General features: G+C 45.5%; 2 protein-coding genes across 2 annotated transcripts in view; one reads left to right on the plus strand and one right to left on the minus strand.

The window, feature by feature from the left end:
* The window catches only part of efcab6 (EF-hand calcium binding domain 6), a 35,374-nt gene extending 23,607 nt beyond the window's left edge, over window positions 1-11,767 (minus strand). The window contains exons 1-3 of the mRNA XM_061030401.1: window positions 11,635-11,767; window positions 11,339-11,520; window positions 7,351-7,449 (exon numbers count right to left, since the gene is read on the minus strand). Of these exons, the coding sequence (XP_060886384.1) occupies window positions 7,351-7,449; window positions 11,339-11,520; window positions 11,635-11,767 (414 nt within the window). The remainder of the gene's footprint in view (window positions 1-7,350; window positions 7,450-11,338; window positions 11,521-11,634) is intronic.
* Window positions 1-14,861, plus strand: part of mpped1 (metallophosphoesterase domain containing 1) — a 149,815-nt gene that overhangs the window by 97,900 nt on the left and 37,054 nt on the right. The window lies entirely within an intron of this gene.

Below are 14,861 nucleotides of genomic sequence, written 5' to 3' on the forward strand. Positions count from 1 at the left end.
CATCCTCTTTCTATTCCAAATCAAAGATGACGGTCTGAACTGTATTTTTTTTTCTTCAGAGGAGAAAAGTTTGAAAGCTGCCGACAGCTGTGTTGATATTTAAAAGTCCAGAGAATCTTCTGCGGGATTTAATTTTGGCAGGCTGAAGTCACTTCGATAATCCTCTGTTATGAATAAATCAGATCTGTGGAAGCAAAGACTTAAAAAACTGTGGTTTGCTTGATTTAATCTGACGTGTTAGGAACGTTTAATAAATACTGGTTCAGTCTCCTCAGGTCGGCTTCATTCAGGTTAAAGGAACAATGTGTGAAATTTTACAATCCTGCTGGCTGTGTTGTTTTTGGAGCCATCTTCACATGGACGGGACGATGAAATCCTGGTTGTTCACACATGCACCTGACAGCAGGAGACTATCCCTGTCAGACAGGAAGGGGGTCCGGGGGGTCTCCTGAGGTCAGACATGATGTAAAAAAGAACCAGCAAAAGAAGCGGACAAAGCAACAGAGTCCTCTATACGACGCTATAATGAGAATATTTGTCTTTATATCAACGCTACGTGTAGTTGAACAGAATCTCAATGTGAACTAAAGAGTGGAGAAGAACATACTGGAGAACAGGAAACATAATGCAGCAGGTTCATTAGGAGATGGTAGAGGTGGTCGTGCAGACAGTCTATGGTCGTGCAGCGATCACAGAGAATAAACGTCACCACCCCCTCCCACTCGCTCCAGGTGAATTCTCCTGATTATATCCTGCTGCGTTCTCACATCAGCTCACTCTGACTTTCTGCAGAATAAACACGAGGAGGCTGGAGGAGACACTCCGGGTGAAGTCAGAGTGAAGAACGTGTCTGTTTGCGTTCACACATGCAGCTCCTCCTGCAGATATCAGGTGATATTCAGGAGCTTCCAGCACGTGTGAAAGCCCTATAAGAGAAACTTGTGCTTCTGTTTGGCTCTTAAATGGTGCACACCTTTTTGTAGGATCCATGCGAACCATCATATGAGAAGTTTAAACATATTTATCTAATTTTTTGTAAGACTAAAAGATGAAACCTCCATGTATGTTTTCCAGAAGTTCCCAGGATGCTCACTGTGTGATAATGAAGTTGTTTTTGTAGTTCTAACACTCATAAGTTAACTGTGTGTATGACATTAGTAACTGTCAGAGAAAAAAGCTGTTTCAGTATTTAAAGTCCAAACCGCTCTCACTTGTAAACGGTGTGTAACGACACGGCTTTAAAAGACACTCGACTCTCCCCTCTCTGTCAGCCGGCGCTCCGCAGTGCACGCTCTAACCTTTCCTGTCACTATGAATTATGGGAAGGAGACGAGCGGCGGGATGGGACGGCTCTCTGAAGAGGAGGGATGAAAGAGGGAGACGGAGAGGAGCGACAGAGTTGGAGCGGAATGAAGGGAGTCAGATCACAAACGGGAGCGGAGGAGGAGAGATAGAGAGAGAGAGAGCTCAGAGACAGAGAGAGGGAGCGAGGAGTAACTGGAGAAGAGATCAGACAGAAATCATGAGAGAGCGCACACATGAACTTTCTTTTGTCTGTCAATTAGAGGGCTAATTTCTCTCTGGTCGGGCTCCAGAGTTCCGGCGACAGGCGGCATTAAAGTGGAGCTCAGAGGGATAATAAGGGGCTCTGGGACCGTTCTGCTGCTGTCTCTCCCCGTCCAAACATTAGTAATACAAAGGCACTACATCAACCAAACAACATGGAGGGTCTACGAGAGGGCTCCTCACAAATACTCATGCTGTGGCTCCTGAAATAGAGGCAGATTAGACCACAGACCCGCATTAGACGGGGATTTACGCCTGGGAATCCCCCCCGTATGGGAAGCTTCCTGCTGTCGGGTTGGTTTAATTTAGGAACTGCTTGAGAGTGACGGCGATGAGGAGAGTCCTCTGAACAGAATCTCGATTTTAAATCTTGATTTTATGGTGGCATTTTGTTTGAGATGCTCTAATCGATCAGAGGGCCTTCACGGCGGAGCAGTAGTGAGCCCTGTTGCCTCACACCGAGAAGGATCCTGGTTCGAATCCCCGTTGGATACAACCTTTCTTTGTGGAGCTTACATGTTCTCCATGTGTATGTGTGGCCTCCCTCCCGGCCTCCTCCCACAGTCCTCGTTAGGTTATTTGGTGACCTTTAATTGCTCATAGACGTGCATAGTCGCGTGACTTGCACTGTGAAACTTTCTGTCTCCTGACTGATGACCGGTCCAGAGTGTACAGGGTGTACCCCGCCTCTCTCCAAATGTCATCTGGGTTCGTCTCACAGCGAGGAGGTTCCATGAGAAAAGCCGTATGGATGTACATTGAACTCCTCGCTCTGCTCGTTCTTCCTCTGTTTGTTGATCGTCATAAAATTCAGTGACGTAAATCAACAACAACGTTCAAACTGAGATGTGTAAAAAGTGCAAAGATTTGTGAAATGGAAGATGTTTTAACCAACATGGAAACTGTTGAGGTAGATGATGTGTTGATTTTCAGTTTAGAGTCGACTGTAATGAGAAATCTTAAAGAGCCATTTGAGAGACGACGATTCATTTTATCTTTTTTTAAATTTGGGATTAAAATGACAAAAGTAACAAAGTCATCCATCACAGAGGAGACAGGAGTATGATTGAATGTGGGTCCTGTCTGAGGTGTTATAAGAACCGTTTAACAGCTTTTAGCTTCTGTCTGTACCAAACAAATGACGACTGTCTGAAATATTTCAGTTTGTTTGGAAACTTTCAAAGTTTTAATTCCTTCTGAATATTAAAATTGATGCGTCCTGAATGGGACCTGAAAATCCCTCGCTAAAAGACATAGAGCAAAAGACATAGGAAAAAGGAAATAATCTTCACTTATTAACCAAACACTTTTAGCATCTGTGCTGCAGAGCGAGAATGCAGACCAACTGCAAAAACACTGCAAGTAACACGGACAAGAAAGAAGAGTTGTTGCAAATCCTACGGTGAGCACAGGCTGGAAGTAGAGCTGGGGCGACCTACGTCCGGGAGGTGAATGCCGTGGCAACGAGCCCTGATTGATCAGGGTCTGCATCCTAAACCCGGAGAACTGAAGTTTAGAAAATTATAACAAGTCCAAGTTAGAACAAGTTCTAGAGGAGGGCTGCACAGTGGTGTGTGTGTGTGTGTGTGTGTGTGTGTGTGTGTGTGTGTGTGTGTGTGTGTGTGTGTGTGTGTGTGTGTGTGTGTGTGTGTGTGTGTGTGTGTGTGTGTGTGTGTGTGTGTCTGTAAGAGAGTGTGTGTGTCGGAGTGTATGCGTGTGTGTCTGTATGTCTGTAAGAGTGTGTGTGAGTCTGTGAGTGTGTGTGTGTTTGTGTTTGTGTGTGTGTGTGTGTATGTGTGTCTGTAAGAGAGTGTGTGTGTGTGTCTGTAAGAGAGTGTGTGTGTCGGAGTGTATGCGTGTGTGTCTGTAAGAGTGTGTGTGAGTCTGTGAGTGTGTGTGTGTTTGTGTTTGTGTGTGTGTGTGTCTGTAAGAGTGTGTGTGTGTGTGTGTTTGTGTGTGTGTGTGTGTTTGTGCCTGTAAGAGAGAGTTTGTGTGTGTGTGTGTGTGTGTTTGTGTTTGTGTGTGTGTGTGTCTGTAAGAGTGTGTGTGTTTGTCCCTGTAAGAGAGAGAGTGTGTGTGTGTTAAAGAGTGTGTGTCTATGTAAGGGTGTGTGTGTGTGTTTGTGTTAAAGAGTGTGTGTCTATGTAAGGATGTGTGTGTGTGTGTGTGTGTGTGTGTGTGTTCAGGGAGATTCAGTGATGTTAATTGAATATTGATAAGTGAGGCGAGCACATGGGGTAAACAGCTGTGACTGGTACTTCATCATATGTGTGTGTGCATCACTCATTATCAGGCCCAGCTGGTCCTCTAAGACGAGTCATCAGACAGTGACCGCCAAACGCACACACACACACTCCTACACGCTCACACACGCTCCTACACACGCTTACACTTACTACAGTAATTGACAAACAATTTTGACAGAGATCAAAGTCACTAAAAACTGTGCTCGCCGCAGAGAGCGATTCCCCGGAGACGTGTCTGTCTCACTGTCGCTACATTTATTCAGCTCAACTTTTTATCTGAAACCAACACTTTCTTTGTATGTCCCTCAAAGGTTTCCCTACCTGGGCACGCCAACCAACATCCACATCCTGTTTCCATGACAACGGAAGCCCATCAGCTTCGGACGTCAGACACGGAGCGTTTATGAAGATCGGCTTCAGAAACGACTGGTATGTGTTTGCATGACGATGTGTGACGAAGTGAACGGAGAGGAGTTGCGGTTGCATCAACTGTCGCTTAGCAACCACAGTGGGAGCCGTGGTTGCAGGTTCACCTGAGAACCAGCTGTGCATGAATAATAATTATTACATATAACGATGGAAGAAAAAAAGTCGACATTGGGTCGGAGATTTAATGCAGCAATGCTCGACTCTGGAAACTTCTTCATTTCTGCTTTCCTAATCTCGACTGACGACACAGTCGACATAAAACCTGCAGAATCTGTACCCGAGGTCTGGATTTCTTATTTCTGTATTTGTTGTTTTAACCAATCAGGTATCAGCAGGCTTTGGCGTATGCAGGTAAAAACAGTCCTTGAAGGGATCAGAAGACGGAGCAGCGCAGTCTGCGAATAACGATATGACGGCTCCCGCCTGCAGAAATCCGACCACTATTTATTAATTTATCTCTAGAAACAGATATCCGCTTTAAAGTGTTGCTTACAGCCCTTCATAGATTAAACATAATTTCTACTTGAGCAACAAATCTGCTTGACGCTGTAGACAATCAACGTTTTAGATTTCCCGACTTCCTTGAATGCATCAGAAACGCTCCGACCTCCGTTCAGCAATCAAACATTTTAAACGTTTTTTTTCATCTCTTTTGTCAGACCTGACAAAACTTGACTTTTCACTTCTTACAAATCATCATCATGATGTTGTTACTTCAGCGAACTTCCAGTAAGACTCGTTAATCACAACGACATCAGTTTCTTTATCAGGTTCAGAGAGAGTCGCTCCCATGATTCCCCACCAGCCTCGGTGTCAGCTTATTGTTTTGATTGAGAGCCCCCCTGGTGGCGCGATTTACATACTGCGCCTTGAAGTGAGCGTCCGTTCATCTGTTTCTGATGAGTCACAGTTGAAAAGCACAGTATGTAAATCCCGCCACCAGGGGGCTCTCAGTAACAAAAAGATGACACTCAGGCTGGCGGGGAATCATGGGAGTGCTCTCCGCTAACCCCCGCCCCGCTGAAATGGAAACCCGACCTGAGAAGTTTTCCGCTGTAGGTTACGCAATAGGTGACGTAGCTTAAATGAATGCACCTGATTGGATGAACACGCGGTTAGTCCGGGCGGTCCCTGGACTCATTTGCATAGAATAGAATAGAATAGAATGTCATTTTTTTTTGTAACGTCATTTTTGATCTATTGCTGAAAGATAAAATTGCGACTAAACGTAGGTGTTTTGGAAAATGCATCAAAAAAGAAAGATTACCTGAGAGAAATAGAGATAACTGCTGTGAGTGTATATGAGGTATTTCAGTCTGAAGAGAGGTTGATTTGTTTCTCAGCGTGGGTTACTCTGACATGGAGCTGTCAGGTTTTGTCGCCCCGGCTGGCTTCACATGATTTTTCCTAAAAGTCGCTTTCTTTGGACTAATCTGCACGTCTTGTAAGACGAGCGGCAGTAAAAGACACACGTACAGAGAGAATGGAGGGATGAAGGAAGAGGAAGACGTGGATGTGTTGAAGGAAAGATGTGGGCCGTGAAAGATGTTTTTTCTTCATGTTCGTCTGTCATGGCGAGGACGAGGACGGTCCTGTTCGCCCTCAGGCGCTCATTTATCCACACAGAGGATTTTACATTTTCGACAACATCCACATCTCGCTTTAATATGTGGAACACAAGCAGCACAAATCCAGAGTCGATTCTGTCATGCTTCCTACGTAGAGCCGCAATCCTGCCAGAACCGGCTACACACACACACACACACACACACACACACACACACACAGTGAGTCATCTTAGTGTTTTAGATTTAACTTGTTTGTCAAAGTATTTTCTGTGACTTTGGATGTTTGTTTGAGGTTTAATGGATATTAAATGGATATTATTTTTCACACCTGCATTCCTGAAAACGTCTAGAAAATGACACGATAGATTCTTAAATCTTCCTGACTCGATGTCCTAGCCACTTGTCCTTCGCAGCTTGAAGATTTGTGCCTTTATATTTGTATTATTATAAATGTCTTGCACATGAGAATAACGGAATGAATCAACAACAGTAGACAACAACACAAGCAGTGTCCAGTTGTTACTGGTCGTATTCAGGATAAACGAACGAGCAGCTAGAACGGAAAGTAGCGGATTGAATGTTCAACCTGTTAGCATTTTTAGCTCAGGCTAGTTAGCGTAAATTGTTCTCGTCATAATAGTATTAAGTATCCCTTTGATTTATGGAGCGTTCCATTTACCTCGGATCTCAGAGCTGGGAATGACGTCACACCCGAGTTAACCGTGTTCCAGTTGAACAAGCAACATGGACGCCTCCAGGAGTACCTTTTATTTTGTTAGCTTACACCCGACAATAACAACGTACTTCCGAAAAATAGCACGACAGCATGTCCACAGGCTGAACTTGTACGATACTATCGGTGCGATTGATTTCAATACACAAAAAGGTTAAACGTTACTGATGATTCACGTGGCAGCCATGTTGGATTTTGACTCGTTTTCAAGTCAGAATTTCGACTGACTGGGGGGGGGTGGGGGGGCGTTCCTGATGACGTTTCAGACTGGCAACTCAGAAAGTCCAGATTACAAGATGAAATTGAACGCACCATTACAGTACATGTGATGCAAGCCAGGAGAGAAAAATGATGACCAATCGCAGGGCTTGCTGTCTGCATCGTTTCTAAGAGTAGTTCGATTTTTGAGGAGGTGCACACCAGGCCAGGTACGAAGGCTTCTGCTTGGGGCTACAGCGTCGAAGTATAAATCAGGCTGAAAGAAGCAATTATTTAGTTGAACTTCTAGGGGGTTAATTTACCAACAGACTGACTTCACCTGAACACCAAGTGAAGTCAGCATGATGGAAAAACTGCACCTACAAAACCTTGGGAGGCAAAGTCAGAAATGTAGGCGATGGGAGGTAAACAGAGGATACACACCTTTTCTTTAAGATGCTTTTGTATCTCAGACAGAGTCATGGGAGAGTTTAGTTGTCCTCGCCTGAAACACAGAGTTTAAAGCACGTTCAGCTGCTGTCGTGTATCTCTGTTCAGAGACGTCTGCTGTGTGTGATGCTGGAGGAGGGAAGTGAGCGCAATACCTCACACTGCTGCGGCTGCTCGAGGCTCTGCAGGCCGCCGGAGCTCGACCGAAACTTCTCAGAAACTGCAGGTAGTCGACGGTCTCGGCGCCGCCCGCACACACCTGCAGCAGACGCAAACATAAGAGACAAAGTTGTAAACAGTAAAACAGCGACACGGCTGTGAGACTGATGATGATGAAAAGTGAGAGGGTGAAGGTAACGGAGCAGAAAGGGCTCTCTGTGACGGGAAAGGGAAAGATTACTCTGGTGGTTTATTAGTTTGATGTCTTTTGGAATGGAGATCGGCTTAGCAAGTAAGGTGGTGATATTTGATATAAGTTATTGCAAGGATGCTCGCTACTATCGAATTGGTCCTCAAAACATTGCAACTTTTACAACATCCATCTATCCATTATCAGGGAGAGAACCCACACATGCACGGCGAGAACATGCGAACTCCACACAGAGAGGCTCCTGTCAGACGGGGATCCAAACCAGGAACCTCCTCGCTGTGAGGCGACAGCGCTAACCACTGCACCATAGTAAAACCTGACTTTCACAACAGCTTCTTATTCTTAAAAGCTGTTGCAAAATCAGGCACTTTAGGCCGCAACAATCACAAAAAAAAGCTGGAGAAAGCGTGGAGAGACTGAAGAGCTTGCCACAGATATAGAACATTTAGCTTTGATTACTTTATGCTAACACCTCCCTTCTCTCAAGCTTCAGCCTCTCGTTAAAATATGGTCACCTGGCTACAGAAAAACCAACACAGGGACGGCAAAATGGCCAAACTTTAAAGGCTTCACAAAGGATGATGACAAACGTCTTGTGAAAGTCACAGACAGGCGAAGAGGAGGATGACCGAACAGAGCGAAGAAATATTAATTTTGCTTTCGATTTAATTTTCTGTTGGACTCCCCGAGTATTTTAAAGACCATTTAAATCTACTCCAGACTTTTTAAACATTGCAGCAGCAGCGTCAGTGATAATGGAGGATGTAATGGCGTCTCAGTGGAGGCAGGTGGAGCAGCATGCTGATGTTTCTGGCATCAGGTGTGTTGAGCAGTCATTTTCAGGAGGCGGCTGATCGGGGGAATAAGCTAGGTGCTTTGTTCACCTGGGGGGAATGCACACGCCTGCTTTTGTTCTGACCTTGTGCTGAAGTTTTCTCTCCCGCATGTTTAAACAAATACATTTAAGAGTTGGCACCTTCCCAAGCACACACAATCAGAGAACTAGTTTACAAAAACACACACACACACACACATGTGTTCCACCTATTTTAGTGGCTCATAATCAAAGTAGAGTCCCTGCTGCCCTGCCCTACATCCATCCATGGTGTAATCCAGTGCAGCGGTCCCCAGCGGAGCTCCCAGCATTCAGTCTTATTATAGACACCACTCGTCCAATTATCACTGCTATCAACAGCCGCGGAGCGAAACACACCGTAACACCTCAGGGGAGGAGGAGGAGGTGGGAGGGGGGGCAGCAGGGGGGGTCTTAGTGCTCTACATACCTGTGACAGCTCCGTTACACCTGCAGTTCAGTGAGAGGCTGAAGGTGAAACAGAGGTCAGTGGATGATGGTTTGAGGCAAAAAGACACGTTGAGATTATCTGTAAATATCTGTTTTTGCTTCCTCTGGAGTAAATTCACAAAGTAGGAATCAGAAGTATTTATTTTTAAAAAAGTTGAATCTGTATTAAAAAGTAATTTTAAGTGTAAACTAATCAACTAAGCCCTAAGCGGACATGCATCCTTCCATTTCATTTTATATCAATAATTATAATACATTAGACATTTATAGATTTTGTTGCTTTCTTGAGCTTCTGACTTATTTTATCTCATTATCTCGAGATAATAAGTCTCAGAGCTCCCTAAAACATGTCTGTGAAGTTTCTTGTTGTAAATCCACTCTGATCGTGTATTTGATCATGTCTATAAACCCCTCTATTTCAGCCCTGCTCAGAACAGGCTGTTTCTGTGTCTGTACCTTTAAATATGTAAATGAGCTGTGTCTGACCACGCCCCCTCTTTGGAAGGGCTCGGGTCGGCTCAGGCTTTCTCGCTCCATGTCCTATTGTTTACTGTGAGAAGGCAGACTCAGAGGGCAGAACAAACACCGAGCTGTGGGAGTGTCACCCACCTGGGGGAGAGGTTACTGCCCTTTGTGATGTCATGAAGGGAACATCTCCAAACGGCCTGTTTGAGAACACATTTTCTGAAAAGTGGAGCAGGCAAAAGACGGAGAGAATGGACTTTTCTCATCATTGGGGGGTTTGTAGACAGACTAGAGACACATATCAGCGTTAAAAAATATATTATTTTGCATAATATGTGACCTTTAAGGTAAAATTATTCAAGGAATTTTATAAAAAGCACATCAACCATCGTCGATATAGATTTAACACTAACAGATCTCCATCTCTTTTGAAAGAGTGCCACGTAAGAGAGCAGACAGATAAATAAATAACAGAAGAAGAAGAAGAAGAAGAGGAGGGGGGGAGGTGGCACCTCGCTCCCTCAAGCACAAAGCAACTTCCACATCAAAATGTCAGCAGAACAACAGCTGCTCCTCCACTCATCGTCTTTTAAAGTAAACTTCCCACAACTCTCCAGAAGCACACTCACCCCCACACACACACACACACACACTGTCTTTAATGAATGAGACGGTGAGTGTGAGTGGGAGGGGATGGGGGGGAAGCGTGGGGTTGTGTTTTTGGGGAGGGGGTTGAAGACACAAAGTGCTGATATTATGGGTGGAAATCTGTGTGGGAAAGACAGGCAGTCAAACTGTCAGGCGTGAGCGCTGAGACGGAACAAAGAGGAACAGTGGAGACGATTACAGAGACGCAGCGGAGTGACAGAGGCAGCGTGCACACAGATGAAGGGAGAGGGGGGAATTACTGCACCGTGCACAGACCCTGAACACACCACACACACGTGCACGCTCGATTGATCAGTGCCAGAAAAGAGAAGCTTCCTACAAGGCCTCATGGACTCAGAGTGATGACCTTCACACCCCTGCTGCAGATCGCAGACGAGTCTTTAAAATGTATTCCTTTTTTACATTTTTAAGTGAGTTTCTGCAGGCTGCTGAGGAATGCATGAGATAAAAGACAGCAAAGAAGAAGTGTGTGAGCTGGATCAGAGGGAAAACCTGATGCCAGCCAACGCAACAGAGGTGCAAACAAATAACGTCTGCTTTAACAGCTGCCAGATTCCCTCCTCCTCTGACCAGTCTGCACGGCTGCAGAGCTCCATTTGTCAATGTCAGCTGCACGGAGGAGACCAAAACAGATCCTCTACTGCCATCTTCTGGATGACAGCTCACATGGCAACACAGAAATAAGAAGGAGGGGAAAGTCCAGCTGATTAAACCAGCCTAACCAAAGTGTGATCCCATTTCAGCAGCTATGTTAGTGCGCCAATTTAACCGATACGCCCTCTCATGTATGTGTGCTTATATTTTGAAAAAAAAAAGAGAGAACTCATAAGGTAACTATGATCTCATGAAAATCGACTATTCATAGCACCCCAGCATATTAGTCAAGCTCCCCCTAAGCACTGGGAGAGAAAAAATCCTGGCATCATCCCTGATTGGCTGTTCACACTGCTCTTTAAATGTGGCCTGGCTCAGACTCCTGTAGGAATCCAACTCTGAAGGTGGTCCAAATCTGATCTGAAGAGACTCCACATTGCCTTGTGCTGAGTCCCAAAAGTTCAGATTCAGGTCGCTTTAACCTGCAGTGTGAGCGGAGCCTTAACCTCTTATATCCTATCGAGTCCGGTCCAGGTGTAAAACATCTAATCGCTCAATCAGCTGCACCTGGACTCGGGTTAGACGGGCTTAAAACCTTCAGAGCTGTTATCAAAAGAGAGAGGGAGGTCTGTTGTAGTGCCGTCAGATACCAGATTTTTAAACTGTGATATGATTCCAGTGAACATCAAATGATATTGATACCTTCTTGTTCACAGAAAAGGAGTCCCCCCCCCCCCCCCCCCTCACCTGGTTGAGCTCAGCGTGGAGCTGCTTCTTGAAAACAGGCAGCAGACTCTCCAGGACTCGTCTGAACTCCTCCTTGCTCACCAGACCCGTCCCGGCAGGATCCACCGCCATGAAGGCTGACTTCATGTTCCCCACTCTGCTGCGGATCAGAGGCTCCACCTGCTGCAAGGTAAGCTGCTGACCTGTGTGATGGAGGAGCGAGGAGGATGACAAGGACGAGTAAACCAGGAGACTCAATAAAAACATATGATCACAAAGAACATGCAGGAACACACAGTACATACTCAAACACTCACCTGTGTGTGTTCGGCTCCATGGCTGCTCTAATCGTCTCCTGGAGGTGTGTGTGGCGCTGCTGGGAGCCGTGTGAGGCCGCCAGCTGCGCCCCAGTGGTCCCAGGCCGGGATGAAGAGGCAGCGGTCTGGGCATACTGGGAGAGACTGGTGTGTGTGTGTGTGTTTGTGTGTCTCTAAGTGTGTGTGGAGAGAGAAAGGAAGCAGGCAGGAGGTGGTGAAACGACACTGAGAGGACGGACTGTGGTTGCTAGTTAACACTTGAACCTGATCCCTGTGTGTGTGTGTGTGTGTGTGTGTGTGAACAATCAGCTGTTGACACCGTACTGTATTCAAGCATTCAGTCTGGTTCTGTTCCTGTTGTCTGTCACCATGGCAACAAACATCAATAACAACAATAATAATCAAAATGTAAATTATGTGAATTCTCTCTCTTAACGCTTGATACCAGTTTATACTTCTTCTCATCTACCGGTCAGATGCAGACGTTGCACTTTCAAACTCTCCTACGCTCATTTTATAGTTTCTGTTCATTTCAAGTTAAGATCTAAAATGATCGATGGGACTCCCCTGCAGGACTCCCCACGCCGTACTGTCCCTGAAGAGGTTAAGGAAAGGTAGATGAAAATATAGTGTGAGTGTGTTGGTACTCATTTCTGTCTTTAAACCGCCGACTGAGGAGATTTAATATTTAAATGTTACAAAAGTTCAAACCAAGACTTCTGACACTGAAGAGTTCAAATAAAGAGAGAACACAGTCAGCAGATATTGCCTGAAGACACGACTTTATTAATAAACCAGCAAGCGAAGCATGTAAAACAGAGGACGCCCAGGAAACAGAGGCAGGCATGTATAAAAAGAAAAACCCAAACAAACATAGAGAGGAGATGGGCAGAGGAGCCTTGCCAACGGCTGTAAACAGAGTGACGCAGAAGAGAGAGAACAATGAAGAGAAAGAAAGAGAAGCCGTAAAAGTGTTGTCGTTTTACATCCACACAATAAAGACATTCACAAGTGTGTGAAGAGCGCACGGACCGGCCTGCTGGACTGGAAACTACTGAGGAGGAGGAGGAGGAAGGAGAGGAGGAGGAGGAGGAAGGAGAGGAGGAGGAGGAGGAAGAGGGAGGAGGAAGAGGAAGGAGGGGAGGAGGAAAAGGAGGACGAGGAAGAGGAAGAATAAGAGGAAGGAGAGGAGGAGGAAGAATAGGAGGAGGAGGAGGAAGAGGAGCAGGAGGAAGAGGAGCAGGAGGAAGAATAAGAGGAAGGAGAGGAGGAGGAAGAGGAGGAGGAGGAAGAGGAGGAGGAAGAGGAGGAAGAGGAAGGAGGGGAGGAGGAAAAGGAGGACGAGGAAGAGGAAGAATAAGAGGAAGGAGAGGAAGAGGAAGGAGAGGAGGAGGAAGAATAGGAGGAGGAGGAGGAAGAGGAAGGAGAGGAGGAGGAAGAGGAGCAAGGAGAGGAGGAGGAGGAAGGAGATGAAGAAGAGGAGGGAGGAGGAAAGAGAGGAGGAGGAAGAGGAGGAGGAGTAGGAAGGAGGAGGAAGAGGGTGGAAGGAAAGGAGGAGGAGGAGGAAGGAGAGGAGGAGGAAGAGGAGTAGTAGTGTGTGGAGGTGATGTCTCAGGTTAAAGTCTGTCTGCTGTTGGTGACACGGCTGTGGAGTTAATGCTGGTTGTGTTTTAATACTCGGCTCCCTCCTCTCCTGCAGCAAAACCACCGGACATTTATCAGAGAATTACACCGAAAAGAGGAGAAACATTTAAGAAGTGCGCCAGTGTTCCTCCATTCATCTCAGCCATCGGGAGAAGTGGACTCAACCTCTTAAAGCGAAGACAATGTGCAAGTGCCTTAATCGTGCATTCTTTCTGATGGGCAGCAGGGGGCGACTAGTTCGACATAGAAGTCTGATTGTACTGAAACAAACGCTTTAATGTTATTAATGCGCAACATCACTGCGCCGACCGCAAGAGGCATGAATCAGGTCCCAATGTACATAAGCAGCTTTGTTCCTGCTGCTATCACTGAGCTGAACAAGCTGTATTTATTTATTTAAGTCCAGAACTGTTTTGAATCTGGCTGTAGAGATCTACAGAGAGTTCTGTTTTTTGATTGATCTTATTGGCCTTAAACCTCGAGAACTCATTATTTTTGAGTTATTTTCTGCTGTTTTTGTCTTTAAATAGTTCTCCTTCTCTCTAATGTGTTGTTCCTTGTTGCATCTGTGTCGTAATCTGTGTGTCATGATGGGTGTCGATCTCGCTGGCTGCAACAAAAAAAAAAATCAAAACCTTCGGGTACAAATCAAGTCCCCTGACCCTGAACCTGACACAGACTTTCTTTGCCCCCTCTTTGTCTCTGTATCTCAAACACACGCTCACAAACATACACAAATATAAAGCTCATATATATATATACACAAATGTCCAGTGACAATCAGTGATGGAGGCGGAACACCCTGCAGCACTTTGAGCAAAAACAAACAAACAACAATCTTTCTCTCTGGGTTGATTTAGGCGATATATCTTCTCCTTCATAGGTTTGGCTTCACTTCACCTGAATAAAGATGACTTTGAATGTGTTAGGGTTCGACCGTTGATTGATGATTTCATGAGTCTGGGCTGATCGAGAGATCTGAAGAGTCTCATCGTGTTGTGCATCTTTTAGAAGGTTTATCCGGCTGACAAAACCAGAAAAATATCAGAAAGCATCGCAGAAGATTTGAAGAGATATTTGTGACAGATCAAGACCACTAATCAATTATTTTGTATTCTATTCTGCTGATTCATAAAGACAACATACTGAGTTGTTGGCCTAATCCTCATTCATGGTTTCCTGCTGCTCTGAACGAGACATTACAAGAACTCAGTGAGACTTGGTCAAAACCTGACCCGACGTACCAGAGCAAAGCTGTAGGACACGCCCACCCCTGCAGCTCTTACAAGGACACACCCACAAGGAAGCTCACTCTAATGTCCATGTGACTGCAAACAGAGCTGGCCAATCAGAGGAGAGTGGGCACATGGGGAGGCGGGGCCTTAAAGAGACAGTAGCTGAAATGAAGCGTTTCAGGCAGAGGCTGGAATGAGGGATTTTTCTGACGCCAGTGTCAGATAAATAAGGAGGTTTTTGAGCCACACATCTCACAACGCTTCTCAACATGTCTCCCAGACTGACATCATTAATGCAGGCAGTGAGGATAATAGATCTCCTTTAAATGTTGTTCCAACTGACCAAGG

The sequence above is a fragment of the Labrus mixtus genome, chromosome 22, assembly GCF_963584025.1.
Source record: "Labrus mixtus chromosome 22, fLabMix1.1, whole genome shotgun sequence".
NCBI classification, from domain to species: Eukaryota; Metazoa; Chordata; class Actinopteri; order Labriformes; family Labridae; genus Labrus; species Labrus mixtus.